Source organism: Periophthalmus magnuspinnatus, chromosome 11 (assembly GCF_009829125.3).
Source record: "Periophthalmus magnuspinnatus isolate fPerMag1 chromosome 11, fPerMag1.2.pri, whole genome shotgun sequence".
NCBI classification, from domain to species: Eukaryota; Metazoa; Chordata; class Actinopteri; order Gobiiformes; family Gobiidae; genus Periophthalmus; species Periophthalmus magnuspinnatus.
The window spans coordinates 29,338,702-29,355,938 of record NC_047136.2 but is presented as its reverse complement, the minus strand read 5'-3'; the positions used below and the strand labels follow the sequence as shown (position 1 = coordinate 29,355,938).

The window sequence follows — 17,237 nt, the reverse complement described above, 5'->3', positions numbered from 1 at the left end:
TCCAGAATACATGCATAAACGAAATGAAATGTTTTTTGTATTATCTTACATGTTTTAATGCACCACGCCTCCTGTTACGTCGTGTTACGTCGTGTTACGTCCAGCTATGTCCAGCTTCCGAACTTAAGAGACCGATGCAGGAAGCGGTGTGAAAATCATGAACAAATGTGTTTTTTGTGTTGCTCTGTGTGCTTATCGATGACAGCGGGACTTTAACAGGGCCGAGACGAACCTCCGGGTGCATTCACGCCACAGAAATAACATTTAACGACGTATAACTTTAATTCACTAGGAAAAGAAACTAAAGTGGAAGAAGCAACGGAGTGCAACATGGCGGACAGGAACAGATGATACTATAGGAACAAACACAACAGAAAGTGCACAGATTAACGCGCAGCCGGTGGAGGACATCGGTGCAGCGTCAGTGCATGGGTCTCCGGGCGGCCCCAGGACTGAAGTCCCGCTGACAGCCCCATGGCCTCACCTCAAACCCGGCTAAACCAGCGGGCCTTGACGGCGCTGGACGTGGCTCTGCGGGTGCCCTGTATCTTCATCATCGACGCCATCCTAAATTCATACTCTGAGATCGGTTCGGGATGGGCCGGTACCGCCGGAAGGTTATCGGTTCGGGCTGTGGGTAAGGGGCAGCGCGGTTCGGCTCCGAGAGAATGCTCAGTTTCAGTTGTCAACAAACTGACAGCTAGCGGCTAATGCTAAGTTAATGCTAACGAGGCTCACGGGTGACAAGCCGCAGTGTGAAGCTATGTCAAACTGTACAAACTATTCAACGGACGGACCAATAACTCGACAAAACACGAAGGAGTCATTGTATAAATTACCTAGACGTCCACTTTAATCCGTATATATAGTTTTAGATGTTTTAACGAGCTCAAATGTGCTTTAAACGTGTTTGTTTATCAAGCCACTGGGTCAAACGTCAAATGTCTGTTGAACATTAACATTATGTAATCTATTTTAAGCTTGTCAGCTAAAAATGGTTTGATAATATCATGCGATCTAGGAATTAAATGTTTTAAAAAGTTATAATCGTTAGTTTATAAATAACTTGTAACGTTATTAGTAGGCTAGTTCTTGGGCTCTTATTACAAATTCATAATTTCATAGTTCATGTGAGCTTAACTGCAGTAGAATTATTAAAAACTGATTTGACACTTTGCAGCTGATGTCATCAACATGCCCTGGGAGTCATGATAGGCTTTGCTCTGTCTGAAGCTCATTTAGACCTTAATCTTTATTTTAACACAATCAAACCAGAAAGTTCTGACTTAGCTGCAACTACAATAGGTGAGCAGATTTGTGCATGAACAATCTGCTGAAAATGTGTTGTTTAGATCCATTTTGTATTTTTTCTTGAGTTTTCAGACTGAATTTTTAACAGTGTTTACTAATGTGTGCACTGTGTCACCATTGTAACTGCTGAAAATTCCACCATAGAGATGCATGTAGAACACTCAGCGTGATCTCACTACATGGATACTAAAATATAGTAGAGCTGAATAATTAAGATTCTTCTACTGTAGTCCAATAGTTAATCAATTAAACTATGTCTAATTAATCAACAAAAGTAATGTTAGTCACAGTTTTTTGGTTGTGACTGTTATTTCTATGTGTGAGAGAGACTTGATTAACAGCACAAATCATCTCACCTGTTGTTGTTGTCTTTATGGTCAGTTGTGTTAAAACAATGAGTAGATTCAAATCTAGTCTAACAGAACTTCACACAAGCTGCAAAGTATCAATAGTTTTATTTATGAACCCATATTTAGGTTGGTTTGTCTATGAAATTGTCCTAACAATTTTCTCTCCCTTCTCCCTCTCTTTTCATCCCTCTGTGACTTTCCTCCATTCCTTCCTTCCTTCTCCCCTTTTTTCTCTTCCCTCTCCCCTTCTTTTCCCTCTTCCCCTCCTCTCCCCATCTTTCTCTTTCTTCCTCCCACTCTTCTCTCTCCACCATCTCCTCCTCCTTTCACTTTTCCCCTTATCTCTCTTTCTATCTTTCCCTCTTCCCTACTCTTCCTCCCTCACTCTCCTTTTTTCTCTTTCAATCCTTCTCTCCCCCTCCTCCTCTTTTCTCCCTCTCCTCGAGGGAAGGGAGAGACCCTTTCCTCTTTTCTCTTTTTCTCTCTCCCCTTCTGTCTACATCCTTCTTTCCTCCTCTCCATCTTTCGCCTCCTCTCTCCTCCCTCTCTCTCCATCCCCTTATCACTTTCCTCCCTTGACCTCCTCTTCGTCTTTCTTCATCTCTTTCCCCTCTCTATGTCCCCCTTCTTCTTTTTCCATTGCTGTTGTCCCTTTGTCTCTTTCTCTTCCTCTCCCCTTTCTTCTCTCTACTTCTTTTCCCTTTTACCCCCCTCCTTCTCTTTCTATGTTCTTCTCACACTTCTGTCCACTTATCTCTCTTTCCATCTCACTACTTCCCTCCGTCCCTCCCTCCCTCTCAGGTGTGCTGGTGTCCCTGGTGGTCCTGCTCCTCTCTCAGAAGGCCCTGTTCAGATTCTATTCTCTGTTTCTGGGCATCCTTCTGGCCTTCACCTCCGTCCTGGTGAACTACTACGCAGCGTCTCACTCTGACTTCCACGGAGCACTCCACAGTTCGGCCTCTGCTCTCTGGCTGCTGCCTAGAGCTGGCACAGCGGTATGGTTAGCCCTGGCCGCGGTGCAGTTAGCGTTCGGTATCGGGTTTATCTATCTGCTCAGGGTTCACTCTCTGTTAGCGGCATTGGTGGTTCTGGACGTGGTGATGCCTCTTTGGGCACTGATGTTGGAGCTCCCTGTGGACGTTCGCCAGCTCGTTGCTGTCTTCTCGGGTTTGGCCCTTGCTCTGACCACACTCTTCTGTCTCGCCGTCAGACTCCGGTGGTTCTACTACTCCTGTAGGTGAGTGCAAGAATCACAGTTAGTCTTTTGCGGATCTTGTTGTATGATTGGGTTCAGACCTGGTTTAGTACTGGTTTTGTACTGGTTTAGCTGTAGTTTATTCCTGGTAAAAGAAAAATTAAAATCTGTCAACTGGACAAAAAGTTGTAGGAGTGAAGACGTTTGGCTACTCATCCAAGCCGCTTCTTCAGTTCTGGTCAGATTGCTGGTGGACACTGACTTATATCAGTCTGAAGGGAGGAGCTAACTACACTGAAACTAACACACAGCACACAGTTTCTGTTTGTAGGCTAGGTGTGTGTTAAGTGTTGGCAGTTAAAACCACATAGAAGTAAAGTACTCCCTCTTCAAGATAATGTACTGCACAAAGTGAATGCTGCTGCTCTAGTGTGATGTACAGCTATGCATAGGAGGTGTAAGCATGTTCCTTTTATCCGATCAGAAGAATCACTGCAGACGAGAGAATCACACAAGGTTTATTACCTATACATCCAATTTAATACAAGCCAGGCGCGGTGCTGTCCCTAGTACGTGCACGGAGATCTCAGGGGCGCTCCCGTGTTGATCTGAGTGCCTTACCCTGCGCGCCGCATTTAAACATAAATCATGAATATTCAGTAGCTGGGTGTGGACATCTTCCTTCCGGCACTCCTCTACCCTCTAGGGGCCTCGCTGGTGTGACCAAATTTGGAGTTGTTGCTCATTACTCATCCTGTTGATTCACCTCAGCGTTATCTGTAACAGCTTAATCTGAGAGAACATGCTACACAATCTATTTTCATACTACGTTCATCATATGCTGACAGCATACGGTGTTTTGTTGTGATGACGTTTATGGCGACATCAGCTCCCATTGGGCACCGCAGTTTTCTAACGTAAAAGTCAGCAAACGTATATTTCTTTTAGTAAGTAATTTTACTTCAATATTTTGATTTTAAAATGTGCAAATTCTAACGTAATGATCTAGGTGTGTTAATAAATGCTTGAATTGTGGTAAAATTATAATTGTGATTTTGGCTGTTGAAATTGATTTAATATTTAGCACATCGGCCACCCATATTCATACATTTATTTGGAATAATAGAAAGGTTTCTGTGCTTTTATTTTTAATCAACTCATTTTAAAGCTTTCTGACATACTTCTTATTATCAATATTGCACTTGAGATTCAGATTTTTTGCATATCTTCCAAACAGTATTTTTGATAATCATAAGGTTTTGTGGTGTCTTTTTTTTATTCAATTAATTTTTATGGTTTACTCTTATTTATTGGTATTTTACTTTTATTTGATTTGACTAGTTTAATTGTCTGAATGGAGTTAAATAGAGCTCCATTGTCTATTTCCATTTTTTACAATACATTGCCCACCTGTAATAAGTACCTCTTTGACAAGTGAATTTCTGGCTGTGTTGTGTTTAGGTATGTGTATCTGCTGGTGCGGCACATGTACCGGATCTACGGACTGCAGCTGCTCTTGGAGGACACCTGGAAGAGGATCCGATTCCCTGACATCCTCCGTGTTTTCTGGCTCACCCGCGTCACCGCCCAGGCCCTGCTCCTGGTCTACATGATCCGAGTGGTGAGCAGGGAGGGCCATGAACCAGCAGGGAGTGCTACAGACACCACAGCACACACACAGGTGGTTATCCTGTCTCCTCCTCTCAATAAGGAGGTTGTGGATTAAACTCCTGATCTCTCGCACAGACTTTATATGTAAATGGACATAGCTAATGTGCTAGCCGCCACATTCCAAACAGGAAGTGAGTGTGGCCCTGAAGAGGTTCCATTGAGCTCTGGTTGCAAGTCACTTTATCTTGAAAAAAATGTGGCCCCTCTCTCTGTAACTGCTGCTCCTCATTCCGACTTTGAAGTGTTTCTATTTCACTGCCTCTGCATGATCCTGGGTTTTTAATTTCACTATTTTGTCCCTAAATTAAGATATGGAAATTAATAACAAATAATAACTGACACAATCAGGTGCCCTCTTCACCGAGGTCGCTCCTGCTAGCATTACCAACAGGCTGATTGACAGCCTTGTTGCTAAGTGCCCACCCCCTGCCAAACCAGTGGTGTGAGTGGGAAGGGGTGTGTACCTTCAACTTCTGATTGGCTCTTTGATTACACACTGGAAATTGCCAAATATGGTCTCTGGTTGCAGATTAGCCACTATAACTGCTAGCATCGATGAGCTTAATTTGCAACCGAATATTTTGGGTGGCGTCACATCCACTTCTTTATACAGTCTGTGACCTCTCTGGAGTGTGCATGTCCTCCCTGTGTTACTGTGGCAGAGTGGTTATCCTGTCTTTTCTCTCCTCTGATAGGCCAGCATCCTGAGTTGGGAGGGGGTTGGTGAGCTCCTGTCCAATCTGATTATCTCTGGCTGCGATTCGACACTCACAGTTTTGGGGATGAGCGCCGTCATCTCATCCGTCGCACACTACCTCGGCCTCAGCATCCTCGCCTTCATCGGTAACACACACGCCCCTCTGTGTGGTGTTTGCATGTTCTCCCTGTGTCTGTCTGGGTGATAGTCCTCTGGGGACTGCAGTTTCCCCCATTATGTCCTGATCAAGACTAGTTCTAGTTCTAGAGATGGGTCCTTCTGCTCTGGTTTCATCCGGAGATGCTGAAGGATGGGTCAGATTCAGGTTTAACCCAGAGACACTGAAGGATGGGTCAAATGTAGAGAACCTTACCTAAAAAGAGTAAAAGAGCGTATTGTTTCTGCTTCAGGCTCCACTGAGGAGGAGGACAAGCGTCTGGGGTTTGTGGCTCCAGTTCTATTCTTCATCCTGGCACTTCAGACCGGACTCAGCAGCCTGGACCCTGAAGAGAGACTGGTGAGGATGGGAGGGCATCAGACACACTGGGAAGGGAGGGCATCGGACACACTGGGAAGGGAGGGCATCGGACACTGGGAAGGGAGGGCATCGGACACACTGGGAAGGGAGGGCATCGGACACACTGGGAAGGGAGGGCATCGGACACACTGGGAAGGGAGGGCATCGGACACACTGGGAAGCGAGGGCATCGGACACACTGGCATCAGTGTTTCCTCTAGCCCCAGAGGCTTGGCGTGGCAGATATTTGAATGTCAAGTGACTGGAGGTGGGAGGACTTTATCACATGTTTTTGTATTAGTTCATAATCTAGTAAAATAAAGCCTCATTTGCATAGGGCCGGTGCGGTGTGGACCCTGAGTGTTTCCACTGCACAAAGTGATCTGTACCGCCCTGTTTTAGGGGTCCAGAGCAGACTGCTGGAGGTACTACCTTTCAAAGAGGTCAGAAACGCTTGGGACCTGGGACCGGCTCAGTTTCATTATACACTGCAAATGTAATATTTTTGATCTTGATGGGAGTGGTGTGCATTGATAAACATGAAATGGCTGGCTAGGTCAGTTTTGCGAACCATGTCTTGCCAAGCAAGTTGCCATCACTGGAAATATGGCGGCATGTCACAAGATCAAGTCACCATCTGGTGAGACTATTATAACATTTTTTTTGCCATCTTCATGATGAGAAATGTCATGCATGCCCCTACTGCAATACTGCTGGTCCTTCAATTACTGGATGCATATCCAGCCCCAACCTCGAGAGCTCAGTGCTGTTGGTCTGTGCTGATGCTCCTGTAGCACCGGCCTTTTTATAGCTGTCCTGTGCCTTGTGCTGCCACCGGACTATGTTACGTCCTTGGGTGTGTCTTGCTAGACCTGTGTTACGCCCAAAAGTGGCCTGGGTAATTGAAACTCTCCCCCAACTGTTCAGTGAGTGTGCAACTGTTCCAGTGGAAAAGAGGCTTAATAGGTCTATTCTATTATTATTATTATTATTATTATTAATAATAATAAAAAACGCAATGATGATGATAAGTGATCATAGTGAATTGATGAAGTGATGATAAGAAAGTAGCGATGATGTTCCGTTCATCTCTCCTCTGTCTCAGCAAGTCTCCTCTGTGCGCATGTCAGTGCGCTCTCGGAGGTGACTTCAGTGCCTAGAGCATTGGAGACGAGAGCTAGAATCCAGGCACACGATGATTAAAAACACTACATCAGCTGTTTTGAAGAATTTGTGGGCATCTGACTCTTTGCTGTGTCCAGGTGCGTCTAAGCAGAAACATGTGCCTGCTGCTGACAGCGATCCTTCATTTTGTGCACGGCATGGCAGACCCAGTGCTGATGTCCCTGAGTGCCTCTCACGTCTCGTCTCTGCGCCGGCACCTGCCTGTGCTACTGGTGTCCACCACGTTGCTTGTTCTACCTGTGCTCCTCTCCCTGTTGCTATGGAAACATTATGCCCTCAACACCTGGCTCTTTGCAGTGACTGCATTCTGTGTGGAGCTCTGCCTCAAGGTAACAGACTGAACCAGGTACTGAACCAGGGACCAGTATTCCTTTAGTCCTAGTCTAGTCCTGTTTTACGGTGCTTTAGACTTGTCCTGGTTTGATCCCTTTTTAGTCCTGATCTAGACTTGGTTTGATTCTAGATTTAATCCTAGTTCAATCTCAATTTCTGTGTGGTGTGTGCCAGTATTTACACACTCTTAGTGCTGGTCTAGTCTCGGTCTCTAGATCTAGTCTTAGCTGGCTTTAGTCCGGCTTTAGTCATGGTTCTGGTCTAAAGCCCGGTCCCTGTATTTAGGCTTTAGTCCTAATCCTTAGTCATTAGTCCTGATTTAGTTATCTTTAGTCCAGTTTTAGTTCTGGTGCTTGTCTAACCCTGTCCCTGTCTGTAGGTGCTGGTCTCCCTGACAGTGTATGGGCTCTTCATGGCGGACGGACTCTCGGTGACACTGTGGGAGAAGCTGGATGATTACGTCTACTATGTGCGCTCCACAGGAAACATCATCGAGTTCCTGTTTGGTGTTGTCATGTTCGGAAATGGTGCGTACACCATGATGTTCGAGTCCGGCAGCAAGATCCGCGCCTGCATGATGTGTCTGCACGCCTACTTCAACATCTACCTGCAGGTACTGCAGTCACCATTGATGCATTACAGCTGGGGATGTGATGCTAATTGTAGGCTCTGCTCTGTCTGAACTGCTGTTAATCAAGGTAGATTTTAATCGGAGCTTTAACACAGTGACTTGGTTGGAACTACAACATGTGAGCTGATTTGTGCTGTTAAACAAGTACTCCTCAAATAACATAAATCACAAGTTCGCTAACATGAGCCAACAGGTTCAGAAAATCTAATTCCTGAACCTAAAGGACCATGAACACATACATGTAGAACTCATGTAGATGAATCATTTTATTTATATTATAAGGATATGAGACAGCAGCAAAAAAGATGAAACTCATGATGCACACGTTCATAGTATGCTATTTTCTTCTTCTATGTTATAATGTTTCCTCATCACAAACAGACCTGGAGTTGTGTTTTGTTTCATTCACACATGTTTTACACAGAAACCCTGCAGATTTAGGCTCAGTTCTTCACTCAAACAGAAAACACTCTGTTCCACCTTGTGATGTCATCATGTGGCAATACAGGAAATGCTCTACTGTGTTTTTAAACTCCATAAACTTTCACTAGAATCATTTGGATCATTTCATCCCTGGAATTGCACATTTCTACTGAACAACAGGTAAAAGGAGCTGTTAACTTGAAAACTACCACTTCATGACATCACAAGGTGGAACAGAGCATTTTGAGCTTTGTAGATGTAGACAGACCTATAATAAAGGGTTACTCAACCATGTATGAATCAAACAAAACACTGAAACAAAACATGTATTTTTGATAACAACTTTTTAACATGGTTTAAAGAGTCAATTTCACATAATATAGTGTATATAAATACATCGTTTCCTTGTACTTTTTCTGTATAAGTAGTACTTTTGAGTCTTGAGTCTTTTCCGTGAGTTTTGTGAGGATAGTTTGGGTCAGATACATAGACGTAATAATTTTGAGAGATTTTGCCATGCCCCCTTTTTAGTTGACCAATCAGTCGGCAGCACATGCCTTTGGTCCATCAAGAATGAATTTAGCTGATGCAGCGCTAATACTAAGAAATTGCCTCAATGCTCAGATCCGCTTCCGATAACACAATGATAATGAAAAAACACTTTCTTAGACAATAGAATGTGATTTTCAACATTAAATGGAAGTACTTTCTTTTATATTACCATGCGGTCGTACATCTGTGTACCCTCTGTCATCCACATAGGTTCAATAGTGGTCCACAGTGTTTTGCAAAATCCTTCAAAAAGTAATCAGAGTTGACCATTTTCCCAACAAAGTAATTGTGTTAGTAAGCATTTTACTGAGTGATGAAAGAAACTAATTCCCAGATAGAGTAACTATTAAATTACAAAAAAATCATCCTCAAAAATACACCCCAGCTGCCTTTTCCAAATAAAAACGAGTTCTATTCAGCCTTGCTTGTCCTGCAAATCACCAAATACACCAACAGCCAGCATACAAGCTAATCTCATCCACAGTGTTCAAAATCACACGCAACTATACAGTCCAAACGGCACAGAGCAAACTACTGTCCCCTTTACACAGCAGACTGTGGGCAGACAGCACATTTACCAAACACACAGATGTCAGAACATTACAAACATGTGTATGCCACATGACAGCACTTACACCTTTTGTAAAACCACCAAACCGAATTAGATTATCTGCACTTATGATAAGTACCATAAGCAGAGGGCTGTGTCCACTATCGCGTCACTGACCTGTTTTTAGAGATCTGTAAACTCCAAATGCAAGTGTCACTCCCGCGGTAGTCATCTGTTTGTTCTCCCATCACAAATAGTCAAATAATGATGTACATCCATAAAATCCACTACAATCTGCATATTTCCTCATGCATGTTAAATGGTGAGTATTTCCTGCATGTCAGCGCTAAACCAATGAAATGTCACAAAAGTCTTTATAGTGCTGGTTCTGATTGGTCACTTTACAGTAATTTTTTTTTTTTAGCCAATCACTGTCTCTAATTCCTCGCTTTGGTCTTGTTAACTTCTCAAAAAAAAAAAAAAAAACTTGGCTCATTCAGAGGAGCTGCAGAGTCTGATCTGTGACCGCTGCTGAGACTCGCAGTAAGATAACGAGCCTCGTTACACTGACAGTAATTGTAACTAGAGGAAAGATTCATTAATTAGATGAATCATTACTGGTAAAAGTAACACCTAACGCTGTTATCCATGGACCAACAGTGCTGGGAATAAGGGCCTTTAAGTATGTGTGCTAGTCTATGGGTCTTATACTTGTTCTGATACAGCTCAAGATCATTCTAATGATATTCAGGAAAGGTTCATTTCTGTCCTGTGAATGTGACTTTTTTTAGTATTAATACCTGCTCAAATGAGTATCTAGTTTCGGTACTAGTTTTAGTATTGATTAGTGTCAGATTTTCGATAACTTGCCTGCAGGCCAAGAACGGATGGAGGACCTTCATCAACCGCCGCAGCGCCGTTAAGAAGATCAACTCTCTACCTGAGCTCAAGGGGGTGCAGCTACACAACATCGGTGACGTGTGTGCTATCTGCTACCAGGAGTTTAGTGCGTCTGCCCGAATTACGCCGTGTAATCACTACTTCCATGCGCTCTGTTTGCGCAAGTGGCTCTACATTCAAGACACCTGCCCCATGTGCCATCAGAGAGTCTACATTGAAGACGGCACCGACCGCCCTGCGTTTATGAATAATAATGGTGCCGTGGTGTACGAGGATGCGGAGAGAGAACGGGAGGAGGGAGGAGAGGAGGAGCATGCAGAGGAGAGGAGAGAGGGAGCGGCTGAGGAAGACAGAGGAGAGATAAACGATAATGACAGTATTGAGTACGATTCGGACGAGTGGGGAACGCAGAACACAGCAGCACCACCAGAGGAAGAGTATATGGACCAGGACTCAGACTCAGACCAGAACTGAGCCGAACTGGGTCTGAACTGGGTCTGAACCAGGACTAAACCAGGTCTACTGCCTCTGCTTTCCTCACAAGCTAAACCCATGTAGCTCAGATGGGGTTATGGTGAAAAGAACCAGGGTCTGAACCAGGGTCTGAACCAGGGTCTGAACCAGGGCCTGAACCAGGGCCTGAACCAGGGCCTGAACCAGGGCCTGAACCAGGGCCTGAACCAGGGCCTGAACCAGGGCCTGAACCAGGGCCTGAACCAGGGCCTGAACCAGGGCCTGAACCAGGGCCTGCTACCTCTGCTTTCCTCACAACACAAACCCAGACAGTTCAGAGGGTTAAGTTCATGGTGAAAACAATCGGGGGACTGAACCAGGACTGAATCAGGTCTTCTGCCTCTGCTTTCCTCACAACATAAACCCCATGTAGTTCAGATTGTTAAGGTTATGGGGAAAAGAAGCAGGACTGGCCCTGGGACTGAACCAGGCACTGAACCAGGCACTGAACCAGGCACTGAACCAGGCACTGAACCAGGCACTGAACCAGGCACTGAACCAGGCACTGAACCAGGCACTGAACCAGGCACTACACCGGGAACTACACCGGGAACTACACCGGGAACTACACCGGGAACTACACCGGGAACTACACCGGGAACTACACCAGGAACTACACCGGGAACTACACCAGGAACTACACCAGGAATTAAACCAGGGTGGTGGGTGGTGTAATGCAGGCTTTTGTCATGTCTTGGTCCTCTTTTAAATGAGACCAGGTCTTAAAGGCCTCTGAACCATCCCAAACTATAGGTCCTTTGACAGAATTTATAAACCACATGTACCCTCTTTAATTTTTCCTATTTCCACCAAAACGGGATTGGCTGTTAACACATGATTTAGGCCTAGGATTGGTCCAGGTTTAGTCCCAATTTAGTCCTGGTTTAGATCTGTTCAAGTTCTGGTTTAAGGCTCTTTTTTGCCTGGGTTTTGGTTCAGGTTTAATCTTGACTTAATCCTGGTTTAGAACTGCTGTAGTCTCAGTCTATTTTGGGCTGGTTTAGTCCCGGTTTAGTCCTTTGTGGTGGTCGGTTACTGTTGAGCTCCATTGTTTTCTACAAATAAAATTTTCCATTCATTTTACCATATACTTTCTGGGACAAAAATAATAGTATTTAAAGTTTGAGAGCTTATTGTGGTCTAATTGACTACTTTTATTTACATCTGTTTCAGAAAGTTTATAAACCACTAAGTTATTAAAACATTTAGCTAAATTTTAAGTGTTTTATGGGCGTTAGTTACCACACAGCTGGTTAACCTCCATTGTGCCTTCGAACTTTTAAAGGGCCTGTACCTGATTTTTTTTCCCCATGTATTTGAGCAAAATGTGTCTTGCTCCAGATATTTTGACCTCAAGAGCTGCTTATAATTAGATGCAAACAGTGCTAGCGGATTAATGTTGTATAAAGTGTTTTATTATCCGATAATCAGGAAGTGTGTGTGAGCATGCTAGTTGTTGTTAGCATTATCGTGACAACAAAACTCTGCATTGGTCTGAGAGTTGTGAAAAGTGCTTATAAACTCATCGCAGTGAATAATTGAGATGTTCTGAACGCATAAGGTAAGTGAGGAATAAGTTTGGATACAGACTGTTTAAAATGAACTAGTTCTGTTTCTCACATTTTGAAGACTAAAAAAAAAAAACAGGTACAGCACCTTTAATATTTGATTTAGTCTATGGGAGGGAGATTTACTTTAAAAAAAATGTTTTAGTTTTTATCTATGTCATAACCGCTTTCAATCCCACCTCGGATTTTGCAGGAAGCTCAATTCTGAAGAGGAAAAAAACTTTATGAAATGGATGAATATTTAAACATCCGGAATTAAAGGGCTTCGTGGAGTTGCTGCTTGAATGAACGAGTGAATGTTTGAAGCTACAACCAAAACTGCTGCAGAACCAGACTTTACACAGACTTTTGGATCAGGAAAATAAACTGCAAAATGCTGTTAATCAAGGTTTATTTTGGGAATAAAGACAACACTGGAAATACATGGGGAGTCAATGTTTTTTATTTTAAAGACATTGTGCTTGCGTCTGCTTGTGGTGGAGAGTCTGCCATGTTAGTGCTTTGCCTGGATTGATTCAGTTTGGCATTAAACCAGGGGTGGGCGATATGTTTAAAAATTCATATCACAATTTTCATAAGGCCAAATGCCAATTTCAATTTTATAATGATTCATGTTTTCTTAGTATCTTTTACAGTCTTTAAGAGGTTGCTGAAGCTGTTCACTCTTCACCGTGATTCGTTAAATCCACCTGTCACTAGCTCAGCACATATGGAGGAGAGGGTGGTAGAAAGTTAGTTTTTGAGCATAGAGCTGCATTTAACAGAAAGGTCAGGGAATCAGTTTGATTTTAATCATAGCCATACTGTGGAACATTTCAGGCAGAACAAAATCTCCGTGGTGGCGCACATCCGAAAGGTTACGTAGTGTAACTTTAATTCTTATGTTTTATTTATCCAATTTCTTTTTGTTCTGTCAAAACTGCCATGGGTAAAAGTAAACTGGATATGTGTTTATTACAGCGCGTTTTTAATACTGTTGAAAATTTAACTTTAAATACATTAATTATTTAAATTATTTTGTTACTGTCTTTTTCGAATTCGCACGTTTTAAGCAGATTTTACTTAAGGTATACAACAAAATTAAATGAAAAAAATAAAATGTAACAAGATTAACTTTGAAGTGCGAACGTAAGGGACGCTAAGCATGACGTCACTTCTCAAAATGGCGCTGTGAACAACAAACTTTGTTTTCAACGCGAACCTTTTTAGGGAATATTTTGCGATTTAGAAAAGTATTTTTTAACTAGCCCGAAAGTTTAAACCCGTGTCTCCGCAGATCCGAATTGAACCAGGACTAAACCAGGTCTAAATCACGTTTAAACCAGGTCTAATTCAGGATTAATCCAAGTCTAAACCGGGACTAGCCCAGGACCGAACCAGTTCCAAAGTGAAGCAGGTGTATGAGGAGAAATGTGCGGGGTCCCGGTGCAGCTGAGAGAGGCAGTGAAGCAGCGTCTGGCTGCGGCTGCGGAGGAGATCTTTGAGCTTTTGGAGAAAACCATCGCAGAATATGAAGAAGAGACCGAGAGACAGAGACAGAGTCTCCTGGAGCAGCTGCTCCACACACGGGGACAAGCACAGGGACTCAAACCAGGTCTGTCCTTTGGTTATTAAAAGGCTCATATTACTGTTTTCTGATCTGTTCTAATGTTGTTTCCTCATCACAAACAGACCTGGAGTTGTGTTTTATTTCATTCACGCATTCAACACATAAAGCCTGCAGATTTAGGCTGACTGGCTGAAAACACTCTGCCCCACCTTGTGATGTCATCATGTGGAAATACAGGAAGTGCTCCACTATGTGTTTAAACTCCATACACCTTCACAAGAATCATTTGGACAGTTTCAGCAATGGAATCACCAATCTCTATTGAATTCAAGGTAAAAGGAGCTGTTAACTACCACTTCATGACATCACAAAGTGGAACAGAGCATTTTAAGCTTTAGCCCCTCCCCTCAGATAGATATAAAGCAGTGGCCACCAGCATTCTGACCAGAACTGAAGAAGTGGCTTGGATGAGCAGTGAAACATCTTCACTCCTACAACGATTTGTCCAGTTGACAGATTTGATCTTCGTCTTTTGCTTTGGAGATGTAGACAGACTAATGATAAAGAGTTATTCAAATGTTTATTGTTTCATTGACATAACTCCATGTATGTTTTTGAGGAGATAACGGCAATATAACATGACTTAAAGCTCACAACAATCTATTTTGTGTAAAGCATTATAGGACCGTTAAATAATCACCTTTTCTGTCTTCACGTCATCATTTCCTACAGAAAAAGTAAAAGTGCCACGAGTGTTATTAATTATGGCCGTGTCTCAGTTCACCACAATGCCCTTAAATGCACCATTCGAAGTGTGCATCGAAGGGCAGTTGCGTATATCCCATCATACACGCAAAAAAGAGAAGAAAATGTAGTGTGCTGCGTATGCACATTTAAATGTACGTACTGGTTTACGTCACCTATGACATACATAACGTATGTGATGTAAGCGCATAGACAGCAGTGGGAGTACAGTCCGTGGTGTAGGCTTGTTCCATTTCGGCAAGATGGCAGCTACACTGAGGAGTACACGTTTTTGGCCGGGTACTTTGAAGAGTACTTCAAACGATGCATTTGTCGAATTGAGACATGGCCTATGTCACTGGCGTTGTTCACATACACTCCAAAATCTGATTCATTTCTGGACCTCTAGGATTACTTAAATAACATGTAAATTACAAAATCTGATGCTGGTAGTCAGATTTTCTTTTTCCATTTCAATTTCTTTTACATTTCAATTAAATAATCTTAATCTTCATAAAACTCCAAAAATTGTATATTGATCATATTTTGAGTGTGAATGTGACCTCAGCCACTGTTGTGTTCCAGGGTCTGAGGAGGTGAAAACTGAAGAGACATGGACCCCCCCTCTGCCCCAGGACCAGACCCAGGACTATCCTCCCCACACCCAGGACCATGCCCAGGACTATCCTCCCCACACCCAGGATCACACCCAGGACTACCCTCCCCACACTAAGAACCACACCCAGAACCACAGTCACACCTATAGCCATAACCAGACCGAAAGCCACAGCCAGAACCACACTCCCCCACTGCCTCATAATCAGACCCGGGACTGGCCTGAGTCCACCCACTGCCAGTACCAGAACAGCTCCCCTCACAGTCGGCCCCTGGACAACCGGACCCTGGCCTGGCCTGAGGCAGCTCCTCTGTCTCCCACGGGGGGCACTCTGCGTCACTTCTGCTCATTCTGTGCTAAAGGCTTCAGGGTGGAGTGGCAGCTGAAGCGTCACATGAGAGTTCACACCGGCGAGAGACCTTTCAGCTGTTCATTCTGTGGGAGGAGCTTTTCTCGTAAAGACGCGCTCCGGGGTCATGTGACCATCCACACCGGCCGTGCGCCTGTGGGAGATGGCACTAAGACGTGTCAGATCTGTGGAAAAACTTTCCGAAGTGGTAATCACTTGAGGCGTCACATGACCGTGCACACCGGAGAAAAACCTTTCAGCTGTTCAGTCTGTGGGAGGAGCTTTTCCCGAGCAGAGAGTCTGAGGAAGCACATGGACATCCATGCCGCAGGGAACGAGAGCAGCACTGCCAACCAGCCTTCAGGGGGCAGCAAAAGAGCACCGTGTTTAACTCCAAGCCCACACCATACCACACCATCCACACAATAGAAGTGGACTAAGCGAGTGTGACGTCACCCACAGCGTTCGGCTCCAAATAAAGTTCATTGAGGCTAGCATGTTATAGCAGCTAATCTGGAGACCAATTCCATATTTGGCCCAGTGTGTATTATAGCAACCAAAGAGCCAATCAGTAGCAAGGCAGTTGAAGGCAACAAATTTTTCCTACCCACAGGGAGCGGGTACTAGCAGGAGTGACCTCTGTGAAAGAAGGCACCTGATTGGTCTGTATGTTCATTTAGGGACAAAATTGTGAAATAAAAACTCAAGGGTCATGTACAGTGAGTTAAACAAACATTTTACGGTCAGAATGATGAGGTTGACGGCAGAAGCACTTTCAATAGAAAATGAATTGGAGCCGATGGAGCCTAATAGGGACTCATGCTCACTTCCTGTTTCGATTGTGACGGCTAGCGGGTTAGCCATGTCCAGAGATATATGTATATAAAGTATGGTCCACCCCCAACTGAAACCTTTCAGCTGTTCAGTTTGTGAAAAGAAGCAGTGCCTGAAGGGACAAGAAACAAGAGAAAGGAACAACAATGAGCTCCACCCACTGCAATGACTAAACCAGGGACTGGACCGGGGACTGGACCGGGGACTGGACCGGGGACTGGACCGGGGACTGAACCGGGGACTGAACCGGGGACTGAACCGGGGACTGAACTATCAGCACAGATCCAGGGAATAGTTCTGTTTGTTATCAGTGACATTGGTTCAGGGTTTTGGCCAGTTTTATGCCTTTTGTTTTTTACTTTTCATGTATTTGGGGAAGTTAATTTGTTTCATGAAGAATAAATTAATAATTCCAGCATGTTTCGATCAGTTTTGTGACAAGTTTACAGTGTTTTTACAGAAAGAATTGTCTGTTTTGTTGTCTGAACTTTTTATCATAAGCAACAAATAATTGTGAATGTCTGTACTTTTCATGAAACCTTTTATAAAGTCAGATTTTAAAAGGCCGGAACAGCAATGGAGCCTTTTCTCTGTGGTTTGGAACAAATGCATTTTTATTTTTATTATAATTAGCTTTACACTGCATCGTACGGATGGGGTATGTTTCAGTGTGTGTGAATGTTTAAAATAATGGAACAAAATACATCTATTTAACTTTAAAAACAAGTATAACGTTCATGTTATAAGTT

The 17,237-nt window shown here is 43.6% G+C and overlaps 3 protein-coding genes across 5 annotated transcripts in view; 2 read left to right on the top strand and 1 right to left on the bottom strand.

Annotated features, from left to right (window-relative positions):
- Positions 1-17,237, bottom strand: part of LOC117378631 (proteasome subunit beta type-7-like) — a 273,780-nt gene that overhangs the window by 29,790 nt on the left and 226,753 nt on the right. The window lies entirely within an intron of this gene.
- rnf139 (ring finger protein 139) lies at positions 84-12,818 on the top strand. Of its 3 annotated transcripts, none has more exons than XR_008648872.1 (9): positions 84-637; positions 2,463-2,898; positions 4,318-4,537; positions 5,223-5,370; positions 5,635-5,741; positions 7,004-7,255; positions 7,639-7,872; positions 10,292-10,869; positions 11,098-12,818. XR_008648872.1 is itself a non-coding variant. In XM_055225122.1 (9 exons), the coding sequence occupies exons 1-8, from the start codon at positions 475-477 to the stop codon at positions 10,787-10,789; spliced, it is 2,058 nt and encodes a 685-aa protein (XP_055081097.1). In that variant the 5' UTR covers positions 125-474; the 3' UTR covers positions 10,790-10,832; positions 11,160-12,818. The 3 variants fall into 3 exon arrangements, 1 of the variants encoding a protein (XP_055081097.1); XR_008648873.1 differs by having other exon boundaries at positions 125-637; positions 10,292-10,841; positions 11,070-12,818; XM_055225122.1 differs by having other exon boundaries at positions 125-637; positions 10,292-10,832; positions 11,160-12,818.
- LOC129456638 (zinc finger and SCAN domain-containing protein 10-like) lies at positions 13,537-17,057 on the top strand. The gene is made up of 2 exons (XM_055225126.1): positions 13,537-13,990; positions 15,275-17,057. The coding sequence occupies exons 1-2, from the start codon at positions 13,807-13,809 to the stop codon at positions 16,081-16,083; spliced, it is 993 nt and encodes a 330-aa protein (XP_055081101.1). The 5' UTR covers positions 13,537-13,806; the 3' UTR covers positions 16,084-17,057.

Bases quoted from the DNA above. Each gene is read 5' to 3' on its own strand.
- LOC129456638 (XM_055225126.1), top strand. From the start codon at position 13,807: ATGTGCGGGGTCCCGGTGCAGCTGAGAGAGGCAGTGAAGCAGCGTCTG. The intron at 13,991-15,274 runs GTCTGTCCTTTG...GTTGTGTTCCAG, and splicing joins AGCACAGGGACTCAAACCAG to GGTCTGAGGAGGTGAAAACT.
- rnf139 (XM_055225122.1), top strand. From the start codon at position 475: ATGGCCTCACCTCAAACCCGGCTAAACCAGCGGGCCTTGACGGCGCTG. The intron at 638-2,462 runs GTAAGGGGCAGC...CCTCCCTCTCAG, and splicing joins GTTATCGGTTCGGGCTGTGG to GTGTGCTGGTGTCCCTGGTG. The intron at 4,538-5,222 runs GTGGTTATCCTG...CTCCTCTGATAG, and splicing joins ACACCACAGCACACACACAG to GCCAGCATCCTGAGTTGGGA.